General features: G+C 45.4%; 1 protein-coding gene across 1 annotated transcript in view; it reads right to left on the reverse strand.

Annotated features, from left to right (window-relative positions):
- Positions 1–4422: 4422 nt before the first annotated feature.
- Positions 4423–16813, reverse strand: part of CAPN13 (calpain 13) — a gene marked incomplete at its 3' end in the record, with an annotated part of 37597 nt that continues 25206 nt past the window's right edge. The window contains exons 11-17 of the mRNA XM_009699899.1: positions 15924–16084; positions 14324–14360; positions 11473–11530; positions 10333–10400; positions 8616–8684; positions 7422–7500; positions 4423–4539 (exon numbers count right to left, since the gene is read on the reverse strand). Coding sequence (XP_009698201.1) covers positions 4423–4539; positions 7422–7500; positions 8616–8684; positions 10333–10400; positions 11473–11530; positions 14324–14360; positions 15924–16084 — 589 coding nt within the window. The remainder of the gene's footprint in view (positions 4540–7421; positions 7501–8615; positions 8685–10332; positions 10401–11472; positions 11531–14323; positions 14361–15923; positions 16085–16813) is intronic.

Here is a 16813-nt window from a genome sequence, read left to right on the forward strand (position 1 = left end):
CAAGTGGGAACAGAGGGCAAGTGGCTAACTGAGCCATCGGTGGTCTTAGCAACTGATAACACCACCAGCAATTCCCCAGAAAAAATAGCCCAAAGTCCAATTCCCTTTGCAGCCCCCCTCATGCTGCAGCTCTCACCTTTCTGTTTCTCTCAAAACCCACCATAATCCCAGGGTGAGCTTTCTGTAGGGCCCCCACTCATATTCACTGTGGCTGCTGTAAGGGTACCCACCCCTTTCTTCTCAGTATGTTTAGTACTAAGAAGTTTTCTTACCAGCAGCCTTGAGCTCTGACATCTCTTTATGTGTACATGACAAGAGTCAGCCACTGGAAAAAGAAGAAAAGGTGCATTTAGATAGTGATTTCACACTAAGTCTTCAGACATGTGTCTCTGTACCCAAAGGTACCGCACACTGCTGTGACTCAGTGACGATGGTCCTTTTGTCCTACACAGGATAGTTAGGGGTTTTGGAACTGCCTTTTTCCCTTATTACAATTCAGACCCAGAAACACTTTCCATATGTTGCTTTCCATGATAAATTATTGCAGCAGCTGCAGCAAGAGCAATTGCTGGGAAAGTATGGCACCTGCACGATTGCAAGTGAAAGGGATAGCAGGCTCTGGGAATGTGGTTGTCCTATAGATTACCCCATAAAACAGGTTCAGTGCCTCTGCTTGGAAACTCTGCTCAGCTCTTGATGCAAACCAGATTTAATGAACTATGAGCCACTGAACTAACCACAGAGTATAAACAGGAGCTGGCAAGATTGTAAAAGGTTTTTTTTAAAAAAATCTTTTTAAACACTGTGTTGTCAAATAACAGTACCCAGACTGATAAAACGCAGCACTCGGGCATATCACTATGGAGTACAGCAGGATTTTTTCTTCAGACTAGCTGACAGAAAGCTTGATGTATCCCCATTCAGCTAGATATCCTTCAGGCTGTGCTTTTAAGACAAACAGCAACAGCAAGCATTTGTCTGCTATCTCTTTCTTAAAACCAAGATGTTTTGCAATTCAGAATTAACAGATGGGGCAGTAAGAAATGAGGGCTTTTTGTTGTTGTTGTTGTTACTTCCTCAAAATCACTTCGAGCAATGTTTCCAGCAATGACAAGCTGGCGTCAGTAGGGGAAGGCTCTACGCTTTGGACGTGGATGGCCACCACTGAGCTGTGCTCACCCTCACTAGGCTGTGTGACTGGGACCAGGGAACCCCAGGGAAATGCCTCCCACCCATTACACATATCGAGTCAGGCAAAACCCTCATCACTGTTGGTGTTGGAGGCAAAACCCCTAGCAACATACATCACACATCATCTTTAACTTCACTCTCCTGCTAACATACTCAGTGGTCCCACTTCGGACCTGGAGACAAGAGAAGGAAGGAGCATTCTTACCTCCATTGCCGTCAGCAAAATTTGTGATCTGCCCTCTGCTAAGTTTTGAAATGCATCTAGGGATAGAACAAAGAAAAAAATCTTATCTCATGAGGAGGAAGCAAGAATGCAATGCAGACGTAAGGCTGTGGCAGCTGAGGAGCAGAGCTGCCACCCCTGTGCTGGGGTGCTCTGCCTGGCTCAGGTGTCTACCCACACCATCCTGCCTAGTCATACCTCATTTCTGTGCTGGGTACCGCCTCAGCCTTGGCCCTTGGATCACACCCTGAGAAGGCATTCCAATCGCAGGGCCAGAATTTTGCAGAAGTATAAGACAGGGAGTGCTCAATGTGATTGCTTTCATCTCCGCTCATAATTTGTTTCAATTGTACCTCCCGCCTGAAGACTGACAGGAGAATGGTGAACTAATGAAACACATCTTCCCACAGGGAAACTTTCTGTTGGTCCTTTTCCATCCTCCCTGGCAGTGAGCGATCACAGTGTGCCCTAAAGAAAGTGATTCTCTTGAAGTCATTAGTATGCCTTGCAAGTGTTTTCCAGGGAATATAAATGCAGATGCTGCTGTTATTCAGCCAGAGTTTGAAATTAATATTGCTGAAAGTTTTCTGACAGAGCAGTTTGCCATCAGAAAATTTAAATCCATTCAAATATTTATATTCTATGTGCATATTTACATCGCAGTTTGTCTAGGAGAAACTGTTCGAACCCAAATGCTTGGCTAAAGTCAAAACACAGTATTTTGGGTTCTTTATATTTATTTTGAAATTACTCTTCTCCTAGCAATGTGCTGTTACAAACAGTAATAAAAAGTTGAAACAACTTTAAGTCTGTCTATCCTCCAATGACACATTTCTCCAGGAGCCCATTTCCCATCCTGAATGGAAAAGGCGTCGTAACATCATGAATGTTTTGAAACCTGTCCAGCTTTAGACAACAGTGCACAGCTCCTGGGAAGGTGTAGGAACAGGGCACAAGGCTGCATTGCTTGTGTGCCCCGTAAGAGGCAACCAGAGCCACCTACATGATCCAGAGCAGAGAGAAAGCAGAGAGGAAAGCTAATACAATGAAGCACATCCAGCCCATACTGCTCTGAAGAAAGGCATAGAACAAGGAAATCCCCATGTTGCTCCCAGCCCCTTGACATGGTCATATTTGCAGGACTGGGCTTGTGCCCAGCAGCCTTTTTAGGAACAAATGGCAGCGATGAAGTTACCTCCTCTGGGCAGAGGTAAGTGCCCCTTTACTGCTTCATTAACTCCAGTTAAATAGAGTTTGCAAAGAAGCTGCTGCTTTTGATTTGGGTCTCATCTCCAGCTATCTTGAAAGGATGAGTAATGATTTAATGGGACAGATTTTATCTTCCCTGCTGCATTCACATCATCACAAAGGTGGACTGCCTTTTATTTCCACTTGGCACCCTTATCCTCTCCTGTAACAATCTTATTCACAATGATTAGAAAAGTTTGAGAAATGTATTCCACATTAAACCCTCTATAAAATGATAACTGAAAGAGTTGAGAGCATTTTAAGATACTCATTACAGACAGCAGTGAAACTTTTAGAGATTCCTTTCAATGCGGATGTAAAGGAGCTCTCTTTACACTGGCACTTAAAATGTAAGAGGATCTTTTTTTAAGATAAAAAAAAAATGCCACGGTACTAATTTAGGCATAAGAATTTTCATCTGTAGCAAGTGATGTGTAATCACAAAAAAAAAAGGGTATTTACAGGTTATCTGTTTTTTAATGAAAGCATTAAAATCAGGACACGCTCTTACTTTCTGAGCTGCTTCTGCTGTACTCCCTTGAAATGGCATTTTAGGTAGTGTCATCCAGGCGGATCCACTGACCACTACTGGTCCATGAAACATCAGTGGTAAAAAACACATGGGAAAAAATGAACACTCATTTCCATGCGCTGTTGAAACCCAGCTCATTCCAAAGATGAACTAAATTGCTGTAGCAATGTTCTAGCACATGGGTCACAACTGCTGGGTTAAACTACAAGTATTTCCAATCAAAATGCTTGTATTAGAATAGTAAAAATTATGCTTTTGTAAAACAGAATTCCATTTACTTTCAGGCAAAGGCTTATTTACAGACACTCCCTCCTTGCAACTGCAAGACAATAGCTGGATGCAACACAGGGCATGAGTTTGTTTATCCAGCAAGAAGGTTCTCAGACCTTCTCCTTACCAAAAAAATGAGAGAACTTTACTGAAGTTGGTGGGAAAAACACCTCTCCAGTTAAAAAATAATAAATGGGCAAAAAAGCACCTCCCTTGCTGTGATTCAGAATTCTCCAACTTTTAACCAAAAGAGAAAGCCTTCCACTCGAGGTGTGTTGCCTCATTCCTCTTCACTGGGCATGAACGCATGCAGTGTCCCCTCAGTGGTACCAGCAATGCTCCACACCACCCTGCAGGAAGCTTGGTGTGGACGAGGATGCTCAAGCTTGTGTGGAAAGGCACCAGCACAAGGACACATCTTGTTTTTAGAAAAATGAGTCTTAGTGCATAGGGGCTCTAAGGACAAGCCTGCAGAGGTCAGGCTAAATTCATGCAGCAAAAAAGGATTGGCAGCTGAAGAAGCACTGGATATATATTACCGACGCTCCTCAGCAGGGAAAAAAAACAGGGCAGCGTGGTGCTGCTGCAGCCCACAGGCACTCCGATGAGCTCTGATGGGAAACTGCAGGCCAACCTCCCTTCTGGCCCCTCTCAGCAAGGGCACCACTGTATTCCCAGCTGCTGCTTTCTCTCAGCACTAAGCTACTCTCTACAAGCCATAGTTGCTCCTGTGGGCAGGAGACAAACCTGGCTTCTGGCAAATAGGCTGCCCAAAGGGATGTCTGGACCATGCCTAGATTCTGGGCAGGCTTGTCATTTCCAAGCTGTGCTGTTACAAACGTATTATCATGTCTAGCATCATGCCCCTTGCCTCCTGCTGCTGCCCTCCGTCTGGCTTTGCAAGCTCCCCTGCTGCCACATCCCCTGCCTGACTCCAAGCCCCGGCTCTGAGACTCACGGGTCATGGTTTCGAGGCGCAGCATGCAGCACACAAAGTCAGAGAAGCCAATTCTCCCGGCAGCATCGCCATACCGCAAGGCCATCAGGTGCAGGAGCTGCTCATTAGTGGCCAGACCTGTGGAGGGAAGAGGAGTGACAGCACTGTGGGATCACGGACCGGCTCTGATGGCCTTCTGCACCCTGCAAAGAAGCTGGGGCCCTCCCTCAAGCCCCCCACCCTGTCATGCCAGGTCTCTGCAGCCCTGAACAGCAGCTTGCCTTTCCCCAGGCTTCTGCAAAAGAGTTGGGGTACGGTGATGGAAAAATGAAAGTCCTTCTAGTCACTTACTCGAATTGTGGCTTAGGTCAGCAAGCAGGAAACACTGAGCTAACTAATCTAGTGTTATCTTGCTTTGCCTTTTCAGCTTTTATTTTCTATAATAAAGGGTGATTTTCTTTGGCTCATAACTCGTAAAAGTCTGAGCGTAACATTTACAATACAACTGGCGCTTTCTGCTAAACAGGGAGATACCGCACGCTCATGCTATTATGCATGCCTGGGATTCTTAATTTTTACATTTTTTCTTCTATTAGAAAATGGTGAAGGGTGCATTACTTTTTTATTAGCTGATTATTCAGTATTTGTGTCACAGTCTGTTTGGATGGAAATTGGTATTCAATTGAATGAACAAAAATTGCCTTTTAGAGTGATTCCTTTATTAGTTAAATAAAACTACCCTAAATGTGTTGGCTATATACGAGGAATGATTTAAATATATTTTGCACTAAAAGCTGATTTGCTAAACAAAAGAAATTTTCTGCAGAGAACTGGAATGATAGCTTCAGTTTAATGCATTCTCTGAGACTTCAGAAAGTCTTATTTGCTCACTCCTAGGTTTTAGTGGCTCAACTGGAAGAGAAGTAACTTTCCTGCTTTTTCAACCAACTCTAAACTTTTCAGTTTTAAATGAACACATTATGGAACTAAATTAGTTGAACAAGCAGAAAAGAAGGAAATGGTTTCTCTACAGCTGGGTAGGGGGAGATACAGCCAATGGAGGTGGATTAGTACGTCGACAAACTCTGGTTGCATGAGCCTAATTGGAAAAGGTCTCCAGCAGGAAGCAGACACACAATGCTGAATATTTAAATAATGGAAATACATTTGGGCTTAAGATACAGTTCAAATTAAGATAAACTTGGTTTTATATTTTTTTCCTAGGAGGAAAAGTTAGCAATTAAAAAAAAAAATCTAATTAATGAATTTTTTTCTTTTATTCTGGTTTTCAACCACTGCCAAGAACCACAGTAGTAGTGAGCAATGAATTCTATTTCATTTTTAACCTTATGAAGGCAGTGGGAATTCAGTCAAGCTCTCTCTGGAGAGCAGATTCCAGCAAGCATTGTGGTGCTCCTTACGAGATGCTATAATCATGTCTTACACTAGTAAAACACCGACAATTTGGCATGGTCAGTCTGGGATACATTTGCCCTGAAATCTGCTCACCTGGCAATGTCTCTCAATTAACCTCATCAAGAAGACTGACGTGTCAGTCCTCTCTGTTCCCAAGACATTTCAGTTATGTGCTGTCGCATATTTGTAAGGTTACTCCCCACACCTTTTGTCTGCTGGATTCCTCCCTCTGCTTTTAGTCAAGCTTTAAAAACCAGACTTTATGTTTCACTATTTTTTTAAATTAATCTTGCCAGTGAGGAGTTTGTAAACACACCAGTCGAATGTTCCTGCATTTCAGGGCAGCACTGCTGTTAATGCAGCTAGTCTGCTTTACTCTAGCAGAAAATCTGACCCATCATTACTACACTTTGAAGTATTAGGACAACAGAGAATATTAAGCACACACTTCAGTGTTTTGCTGGGGAAAGCACTGAATGCTTCAGAGAACAGCTGGCTAGGAGCCGTATTTAGACACATTAGTGCCATTCCCAGAGGTAGCACCAAGCTTCCAAACACTCTCTGGGGCTGTCCACTCCTTCCTGCTTAAAAGCCAGGATGGGGTTCATCCTAATGCAAAGCCAGATTCAAATGCAGCTGTCTGGCTCAGAAGGCGGCAAGAACTAGCTTACAATTTTCTTTTTTCTCCCCAACTCAGAACTGCTTATAGGCTAACATGTATTGAATTTGCCATTTAACAGTGCTTTTTTATCCCTTCAAATAACTGCACTGTTTTGGCTGCCAGGACTTCTCAATGTACAATCTTCCTCCCAGTTTTACACTTTAGCACCTTTCTTACAGAGTGGACCTGGCAGCTTCTCCTTTAACATTTGGCACATTAGTGCTGTGCTCCTCAGGCAGATGCTCATGCTCTGCCCACCTCTCAGCAACAGAAAAATTACACATACATCCCCTGAGCTGATGGCTTCCACAGACAGCAATTCTGCACCAGATTCCTCCTGGAGACAACACCCCTCCAAGCTCCAGGTAGCCAAATGGGAGCTTCTCTACTGTACAATTATAAGAGGAATACTGTCTCAGAGCTGTATTTCATGCACAGAGCCTCCGGAGAAATGACCCAGCTAAAATGCTTCACTCATGTGAAGGGGTCCCATGCACTCGCTGCAAGTTTCAGCATCCGTGTATCCAACAGAGGTCAGTGCAAACTAAATAACTGTCTGTCACTGTGGCTTTCCCTTCTAGACTTTGTCACTGCCCTGGAGAGAACTGCAGGAATCGGGGCAAGTGCAAGCATCGTCTGTTCCTTGGTTGTTTTCTCTGCTAGATGTTTTGTCCATGACCTAGAGAGACTATACATAAGCTAGTCTGCAGGCTTTGGCCAGTGCTGTGCTTCTCTGCAAAGGTTTCATCCCCTAAATGAGCTTTCTGTCTCAATGCCCTAAAACAATGCAGACCTCTGAGCAGAGCTGTGATCTAACTGGCACCTCTGTGCAATCCAAACTGCTTTCTCCCTGAAGCTGTTTTTCCTTTCCTCTCTCTTTTTCATCCTTTTCTTCACTGCCACAGGGACAAGAAAGGGAGCTGCACAGCACCTATGGACATACCTGCTGTCTGTATCGCGCTCTTCAGTTCAGACATATCAAGAAATCCAGAATGATTTCTGTCTTCCTTGCTGAAGATATCCTAAAAAACAGTGTAAAGGCAGATTTCAAGCCCATATCAGCATTCCCCAAATTTACTACTACATCTAATTATGTAGTATGCTTCCCCTCCTTAGTAAACAGGCTGCAAGGAAGTTCAACAGATGAGATGGGGTGACCATGACAAGGGACACTCATTTCCAGAGGGCTCAGATAGTATGTTACTGTGTAAGAAATCTCACAGTTTTGGGTAGGTGGAAGCCTTTCTCCTCACTCTCCCTGGTTTAGGTGTGCAGGCAGCAATGGGAATACTCACACCTCCGCTGACAAAAAGAGATTGTCTGTAACATGAGAAATAAGCCAGGAGTCCCTAAGTCCCAGAATGGTGTGGGGTCATCCTTCCCAACACACCATTGAAACCCCACAAGCCATACTTGAGGTGCTGTCAGTAGGAAGAGCACCATTGCTAGATGGGGAACTGGCACCCCATGTCCTAGGTGGCCTCAGACCATCTCAAGAGGGATGGAACAAAGTAGAGCCCACCCAACCCTGAGGCTTCAGGAAACCTTCCTGTCCTGCACCAAGACTGAGGGAAAAGGGTCTGATGCAGACAAGCTGCCATGTATGCCCTGGCACTGAATTTAGGTGGGACCCTAAATACCAAGCTACTGTCCTCACTGCTTCCAGACCTAATGCCTATCTTGGAGCAGAGGCATTTCTCCCAGATGAACTTTCATTGGATCCCACACATTTCCACTACAAACTGCAGCAATGAGGAAGTGACATTTTTCAGATGACTCTGTTCAAGAATACATTTCAGCTTAGAAAGCTTCTAAAAAAATTACCAGTGGGGGGCACACAAACAGTGATTTCCATCAAATTCTGAGCCTAATAGGCCTCCCTACCTTTTCCCACTTTTCCCTCAATATTCCCTGCACTAGAAAAGCCTTGGCTGCTCATTTCGAGCACTATACACACACCACTGGTTCCTGAGCTCTCAAACTTTGCATGAAAGGATGGAAATCTGACCCACTAAGCAAGCAACCTTTGCAATGTCTTTTTCCCCCAGTGCTTTGATATCACAGAGCACCTGCACCCTGCTGATGAAAAGCCCACGAGTACAGTATTGGCAGAGAAGAAAGAGCAGCCCCCATGTACCATGTACTTAGTGAGACTTCGCCAGAGGCTTCCGAACTCCTGCAGCGTGAGTTGTCCGTTCGAACTGAGCTGTGCATTTAGTTAAGAACTGAACAGTTAATGAGAGCTGAACCTGGCTGTCTTTGTTCCCGAGGATGCTGCCTTCACATAAAGACAGACGTAAGATGCAGTCTCTTCTGTCTGTTACTTTGTGTTGAGAAAGCCAAGAGCTTTTCTGCTCTCAATTATGCTTAGAGATAAATTCACCTTCTTTAGTACATTGAACAGCTGCTCGTACCTGTGCTCACAAAGAACAAAAGGTTTCTATTTATGTGGTGCCACAAAGGAACCTGCTGTGATTGCTTCAGTTGACATTTAGGCCCTGTGGATGAACGTGACCCTGTACTCCAGGCCATGTGTGGCCACATGAGGCAGCCCACCGTTAGGTCTATCTGGATCCTCCTGGAGGAACAGGCACCAAATGAGCCAAGAGCGTGAGGAGTCGATCCTGATGCCTGCTGTCAGAAGGCAACAGCAGCCTTTAAGCCACACATATGCCACACACAAGAAAACACTTCCCCCACCATGAGCTGCAGGAGCCCAGGGATGTCAGCAGACATCCCCCAGGGATGCTCAAAAGACTATGTCAGTGAACCTGCTCCCCTCCATACCCCATCTAGGAGTCCTGGGCAGACTAATGCAGCTCGGGTGGTGAAAACTCCCTGAAAGCAAAACTCATTGCCAGTGAAATATAAGCAGACAAGTGCCACTGCCGTGAAACCTGAGTGAAAAAAAAGCTGATCCTGTCTTTGCAAGGCAGGATAGGTCACACTGTACATGGCTTGTATGCAGCCCAGAGAATGAAAAATCCATCTTGAATTAAAGCAGAGCAGTGGCTTTGTCAGTTCTTTGCACATGCCATGCATTCACAGTACCCACTTAGCCCAGGAGGGGCTTTGGAAAGGGGAAAAGTCTCTTTCACTGGCTAGATGCAGAAAGTCGGAAAGAGAGAAGGACTTTTGGTCATTTTTAGTCATTCCCTGGCAGTTTGTAAAGGCCTGAGAAAGTCTCAAAGTTATTTCAAGGCATGGAAGAAAAGAGACAGTAAGCAAGCAAGGCAGAGAAAACTCAGAGAGGAGAATTTATGTTTTCATCGAGGAGCCCTCTTGTTCTACAACGGTCAGCAATGTATTTCCAACGTTGTCTTGTTAACAGCAAAAAGACTGCGTGATCCATCTAAATAGGGAAGGTACACTGGAAAGGATGAATGGCCTGCCAGGCAAGTGCCTGTGATTCAGCAGTGACAGTGCTTCTCCCCCTAACACCAGCTTTGCTGGCAGTCCCAGCGGTCTGCTCGAGCTGCCATCACAGACCAGCACGGTTGCAGCTGTGATGGAAGAGCTGAGCTATGCCTGAGCTCTGTCCTGCCTCCTGGCTTCAGGCTCTGCCTGGGACCTGCACTCAGGGGTGAAACTTAGCCAAGCCCTGGGCCCTGCAGAGGGGAAAATGAGAGCAAAGAGTTAGCTGGTAACAGAAGGTTGACCCTCACCTTTCAACAGACACACCAGAGCCAGGGCATGCATGGCAAAGTCCTCCATAGACTCTGGGACAGTTATTTATTGAGGACTGTGGCTAATATTTACTTCCAGGTTCTCACATTGGGACACTCAGCTCAGCCATAACTCAAGGCAAGGAAGGGCAGTACCAGGGTAGTTTATTGCTTCTGCTGAAAGGATACATCCATCAGAGCTAAAATGCCTCTGCATGAATCGAAGGTGAATCTTCCTCCCAGGCTGGTCATTTCATCTGCAAGGATTGACAAAACAGAAGGAATTAGCAAGAGCGAGGGGAGTGACAGAGGCATCAGGTCACCATTCGGAGGGAAGGAGGACATCAGTCTGAAGGCTCATGTAGGTAAAAAGCCCCAGATCTGACTCAGGTTCTCAAGCAGTAGCAAGGGCTATGTGCCAGGCTGAGGTCTGCTGAGGGAGTCTGACATATCTCAGACATCTCCACTGCTTCCTTCCCCAAGGACAGGTGCCCTGTTTGGGCTCACAGGTACTATCTGCACAGTCTCTGCCCACCTACCTGCCCTAATGGAAACTCTTCCCCCTTGAAATAAGGATAAGGGAAATGACAGTGACAAGAAAGGCCATTTACACTGCATCAGCGTGTCCTAAGAGCACTTTGAGACTTGTGCATGACTGAGTTGGTTCAAGCCCTCCAGCTGCACCCTTGTCTCATGCTATTTTTGAGGTGAGCAGGTTAGGAAGGCTGGGAAATGCTGAAAGCCAGCTTGAGGCCTCTGCAGAGAGGCGACGCAGACCAGGGCTGAACTGGGAGAAACTGGGTGCCAGTGAGGAGAGGGGGAGGCACAGCTCCTTGGGGCACTCACTGGTGCAGCCCAGCCAGGGACTGAGTTTCTGCTACAACTGGTGGGGCACGGACCGGGAAGGGTGCTCATGGGGGCTGCAGGGACATCCAGAAGGGCAGCACGGGGTGGGGTAGGCTTGCGAAGCAGAGGCTATCCTTTGGCAGAACTGAAAGGAGGAGGGAAGAGTGAAATTTGGCTGTCAAACAGATGCACACCTTTGCTGATGGCCATGCATTAAAGAGTCTGTTAGCAGCTGGTCTGGGCTGTATTGCCTTCTTCATATGAACATTACTTTGATTTTCTTTAAAAAACAAAGCCAAACTGTTATGCATGTAAAGGAACCCTGGTGGAGGCACTTCTCATTCTTCAAGATCCAACAGTTCAACAACCCATGCTGAAGATTTTTTGAGGATCATCAGGACACCACTAAATCCTCCATTTAATTTACACTAGACTAGGGGTAGGGAAGCACCAAAGACATTAGCTGAGTTGTAAAAGCTTTACCTTGCAGGATCACTTCATTAAGGAGTTGTTGCAGCTGCGAGGCATCAATAGCTGAGCCCTAATGTGGAATAAAATGCAGAGACGTCAGTGAGCATAATGCTTTCTCCTGCATCACTTTTGCCTGAAACTTCTTTACTCATGCCCTGTGACAACCAAGAAGGACTTCTGCTTTTATCAGAGGAGAAGCAGCAGCCCCTCGGGAGCATAAAAAAGCCCTTCATGCTGCTGGGCTACTCTTTGTCCTTCCCTACAAGAGTCTACAGGGGAGTTACAGGCACTCCCATCACCATGGGGTATTTTCAGCAGTGATGGGAACATCCCCCAACTTCACCAGTCCCTAGCTGCGTAGTTGCTGACGGGCAGGCACAGCAGGCAGCTGGGCGAGAGGCCTGGGAGCACAGGCACTGCTGCCTGCTTCCCTCTCAGCCACCCATCCATGAACCTGACCGCCTGCCTCCTGGGACACCCCCAGGGCATTCAGCATGGCAGCCTGTGTTCATTTTCACCTTTGTGCATTGATATAACTATTAACTGCAAGAGGTCCATTGTGCATAGACTTTTGGCAGTGATTTTTTTTCCTCTTGGCTAAGTCGAGGAGTTCTTTATAACAGTTTATTAAACCATTAAAAGCATCTCCTGTGAACACACAGAGTTTGGCTCTGAAAGAGCAGGAATCAATTACTCAAACACTGACTGATGTCTGGTTTCCAAATGCCGGGAAGGCAATAGGAAGTGATGCTGATGAGAGGGAGGAATACCCGAGGCTTTCTAATTGCTTTTAGTAAATAAACAAACCAAAGCCAACAAAAAAAGTACACATGCAAGCGCATCACCAGCACAACCACAAATCTCTAATCCTCTGCTGATATATTGGGCTAGCCAATCTATCCCAGCTGAACGTCCCATTTTTCTGAGGGTTTTGGCAGGTCAACCAATAGTGTTTTCAGGGTATCTACTTGAGGAGGGAGCTACATTTCCAAGAAACATTTTTCTAAATGGATTTGTACCAACATCATAGGTCAGTTTTTTATGTTTTGCAAGTCCACATGCCTTTTTTCTTCTTACTTTTCAGGAAGACGTTTTAGATAGGATACCTGCTTAGCATATCTTAGGAAGACAGCCTTATAGGAGCCGTCCTGGTTCTGTCTTGGTACATCCTGAATCAAAAGACAAAGTACACACATAAATAATTCAGTTACAAAACAACTGGAGGCAGAAGTCTGCAGATCCAAACAGCCCTTTAGAGAGGGCAGGGAATGTACAGTACAGGCTGCAGTTTTAACACCCCAAAAGAAAAGTGGACTAGGAGCGAGGAACAGCTACTGCACGGAAGGAAGAAGCACAGTTTGGATGCTATCACTTAGTACAACCAGGAAGGTGCATCTCAGGGCCTGAGGAAGACAATAGAACACAACCAGAGTGGAGTTCAGCAAGTCAATACATAAGTATAGAGGTACAAAGCCTGATCCTTATTGATGGCCCTTGGTTGAAACCACTGGCTTAGGGCATGTGAAGATTTATGTGAACCAAGAAAACAGAGCAAGAGTTTGCTCTTCCTTTCTCTTGTTACCTATGTAACCCCACAGGAGGCTTGACTGTACCTGAGCAATTACAATTCAATGGTTAAATCATTTTTTTTCAGCCCTCAGGTGAAGAGCTCCACCAAGCACTAAGGAGAACTATCCTTAACATTATAAAGTTTCCCCAAAAAATCTAAGCCTAAGCCCCAATGCCTTCAGCTCTGTGCGAGATAATTCACACCAGTGAAACTCAAAAACCAGAACAAGAGCAGAAATTGTGAGTACCGTAATTTATCAAAGCCAAAACATTGGTTAATGACAACAGTCGAGTAAACTGACAGCTTGTCAGTGGAAAGAGATAATAAGCCACCATTTAGACTACCCCTCTAATGGGGCTTAATTGCAGGCTGGAAAATGAATCACAAGGAAAGGACTCTGTGTTCTGTTCTCCTGTAGCAGCTTTACACCTCTGGCTTCAAAGACCTGCGCTGACTTTGCACTACTATAAACAAGAGCCTCTCAGCAGCAGGATTTTGCAAGCAACCAGTGAGACAGCAGCATGGACTGGACCAGCTCTGGCAATTTGCACAGTTCACAGCAAGGAAGTCCAGCAACAGATGGTAGCTGGACTCAACAGGCTGAAATGTGGGTTGAACTAGAGGCACAACCAGTTTTGAAGTGTAATTTCCCTTACGTCTGTGAAAATATCCTGATGAAAATCAGAGGAAATCTGCTTTGAGTCTCACCTCTATGGACTTCTGTGCTTTATAGGGTGCTTAAATGAAGCCATTCCCACAAGGAAGGCATGTATGACCCCGCTCTCAGGTGTGAGGTCTTTTTAAAAGAGGTCAAACTCAAGCTGTGATCTTTTCATCCAAGTTTCCCCCTCTCTCCTCCTTAGATACATACCCATTTTACAGACATTGCAAGAATTTACTATCTTTCAAATGCTCCCCCCAGCTATATTTGGTTGGTCAAAGTGTCAAAGGTGGCGAGGTGAAAAGGACAGATGGACAGGTTGACAGAGGGACTGTATAAGATTGGTTTCCTTCAAAAATCAGGCTCTGAAAGAGACGTATGTGAAGAGGAAGGGCTTCGTTGTCACTCCTGTCTCTCCAGACCTACCCCAGGCTGGTCATGTGCCCTCCCAGCAAGGTCAGAGGGTGCCAGAGTCAAACTCTGGGACAGGTACCCAGTGGTGAAAGGAGAGAAGAGTGGAGTGGTGTCTAGCATGTAGGAAGAAGAGTCAGCAGGGGTGGCTACGGAACAGCCAGCATTCTGGGAACCACTCACCACCACCAGTATCTACATCAGCTTTCACAGACTCTTACCGTCAGCAGCAATGGTCTGGGTGAGGAGTCTGAGTTCCTAGAAAAGAGTTTCAAGAGTCAAAGTGGGAGAGAAGGGGCCTTTTCAGAGCACTGATTTGCAGATGTGGCAGAACGCAGGCACCAACAGGAGCACTCACCCAGCCTGCGGCCCCACAAGATGCTCAGCACCCACACCACCCAGCCTGTCCCAGTTCAGTCAAGCCTGTTGCACTAGTCTTGGGTCTCTCTGTGCACACAGACATAAGCAGGTCTGAGTCTCTGGCTGCGCTGGAGCCACTGCCACTGCTGGCATCAGCAGCAGAGAAAGGGTAACTTGTCTCACTCTGAGCATGCCAGGACTAAACTCACCACACAGAAGACGGGGCTGCCCTGCCTTGAGCCACATAAAAATTCACCTGCTTTCTCTTTGCCTGGTTTAATAGTCAGGAACAAAAATAGCATCTGGGCTATTAAAAGGCAACATCTTTTAAAGGTCTGCAGACTGCCTGAAACTGAGCCAGGCTCTCCATTCCTTCTAAAATCTAGTAACAACATTCAATACTTGAGTTTTGCTTTTGGTAGAGAAATTAGGCAAGCCAGATGCTATTTTTGTAGCATCTGTGCTATTATATATGTGAGTGCTGCAGAGACCCATGGGAAGGGGCTCCCCACGCTTCACCTAGCTCAGGAAGGTCTGTGAGGGTCAGAGGCTCTCCTGGAAAGTGCTACCTCCCAAGGCTGAGCCATCTTGTGCATGACTCACCATGCTGAAGGCAGTCCAGCCCAAAGCACGGAGTTCTCATGTTTGTTTTTCCATAACTAAGGAGTTGCCTTAGTTAGTTCTGGGCTATTTTTGCCAGGGGTCAAAGCCTAGAAAGTAATCTCACTATTAAGATACAGGCCTATGAGGTAAGAGCTGTAATCAGCTCCATTATAAAGTTTGCTGAAGGAAAGCCACCACACATCTGATGCTTGAAGGTCATTTAGTAAGGCTGAATGCTGGAGCTTGCTCTTTACGTAAAGCACACCCAGATATTTATGTGAAAATGTGATAACAGCTGCCTTTGCACGAACTAAGATGCCATTTTTCCACTAAACTTATCTTTAAGGCCCTTCTCATATCCACAGGGAGCCCTACCAGCCTGTTTATAAGATGGCTCGGTGAAAAGATCAAGGCCTTTCACTGCTCTTTGCTTCTCTAGGTCCTGCTCTGGGCAGAATGGGACCTGATCTGTCTGGCATCCAGCTGGCATAACATAAGAAACTACATAACAGCTGTTAAGAAAAACAAGGTCTCAGTCCTCCTTTCAGTAAAGAGAGATTTCCCCACAACCGAGGGGGGCATCTCTCACAATTATTGCTTGCTTGTGTGGCTCTGTACCAAAGCTGAAACCCTTGGTGGCCGCAGATGAGCTATTGCCCTGTTCTGCAGTGGCCACCCCATGCATCTAATTATGCATCTGATCCCCCTCAACATGGTGCTTTAGACTCGGCTGTGTCTTCCCGACACGCTTCTAGAGTACATTAAAAGCAAATTGCCATATTAATTACCTTGACACTAAATTGTTAAATCCTGGCACACTGTAAGTCTGGGGTCTTTAAGGAGTACTTATCATCTTACCCATTGTAGTCTTGATTCTTCATGAAAATTCGTAAGAGAAATTCAAATTCTTGGTCCTCTGTTGTAGCGGGAACGACAGCATAGGTTCCTGGGCTCAAGATAAGACAGTTGGTCACGTCTCGAGTCAGGGAAAAGTTTTGTTTCAGAACTTCGGAGTTCTCCTAAAAGAAAAATATAGCTGGCTATCTCCCCTTCATGTCATGAACCAAAGTAAATCATCAAGTGCATCCACAGCAGCCTTACATTCCCACAGCTCTCTAAAGATACCCTGCATCTAACACTCCTTAACCTCCCCAGTGGCATGAAAAGCCCATCCAGGTGACAGACTTTGTTCAATGTACATCAAAAATACACAAGGGTGGAAGAACAGAAAGAAACAGAAGGCAAAATGAATGTCAGTGGATTTGAAGAGAACTTCAATTAATGCTAAGCAGACTGGAGTTCATGAAGGAATCAAGGATGAATACTCTTACTAAAGCTTCTTTGAGATCTAGCATGACTCAGAGTGGTCAGAGAACTCACTAAGCATCTCACCCAGATGACAATGCTTCAAGAATCACAACCCAAACCTTCCAGCAAGTGTCACAAGAAAACAGAATATTCTGATCTTTCTTCTGTTATTCCAGTAGTTTTGCTGAGATGAAACAAATATAATGCAATAGCTATTACTACCATGACATGTAAAGATAGCATAATAAAAAACCCTTACTAAACATATTCCCCAAAATACATCAGCATGTATAAATTCCATTTAGAATGGCTATGCAGCGTGGCAGAGTTATTTATGAGCCATGCCTTTGGGAGAAAATAACATAAAACTGCTATTTTGGGAGGAAAAAAAAAAAAAGATGACTGCTGTTACAGATGTCTGGGAGGTATGTAGACTGCCA

This window comes from Cariama cristata, unplaced genomic scaffold (genome assembly GCF_000690535.1).
Source record: "Cariama cristata isolate BGI_N322 unplaced genomic scaffold, ASM69053v1 scaffold6625, whole genome shotgun sequence".
In the NCBI taxonomy this organism is placed as follows: Eukaryota; Metazoa; Chordata; class Aves; order Cariamiformes; family Cariamidae; genus Cariama; species Cariama cristata.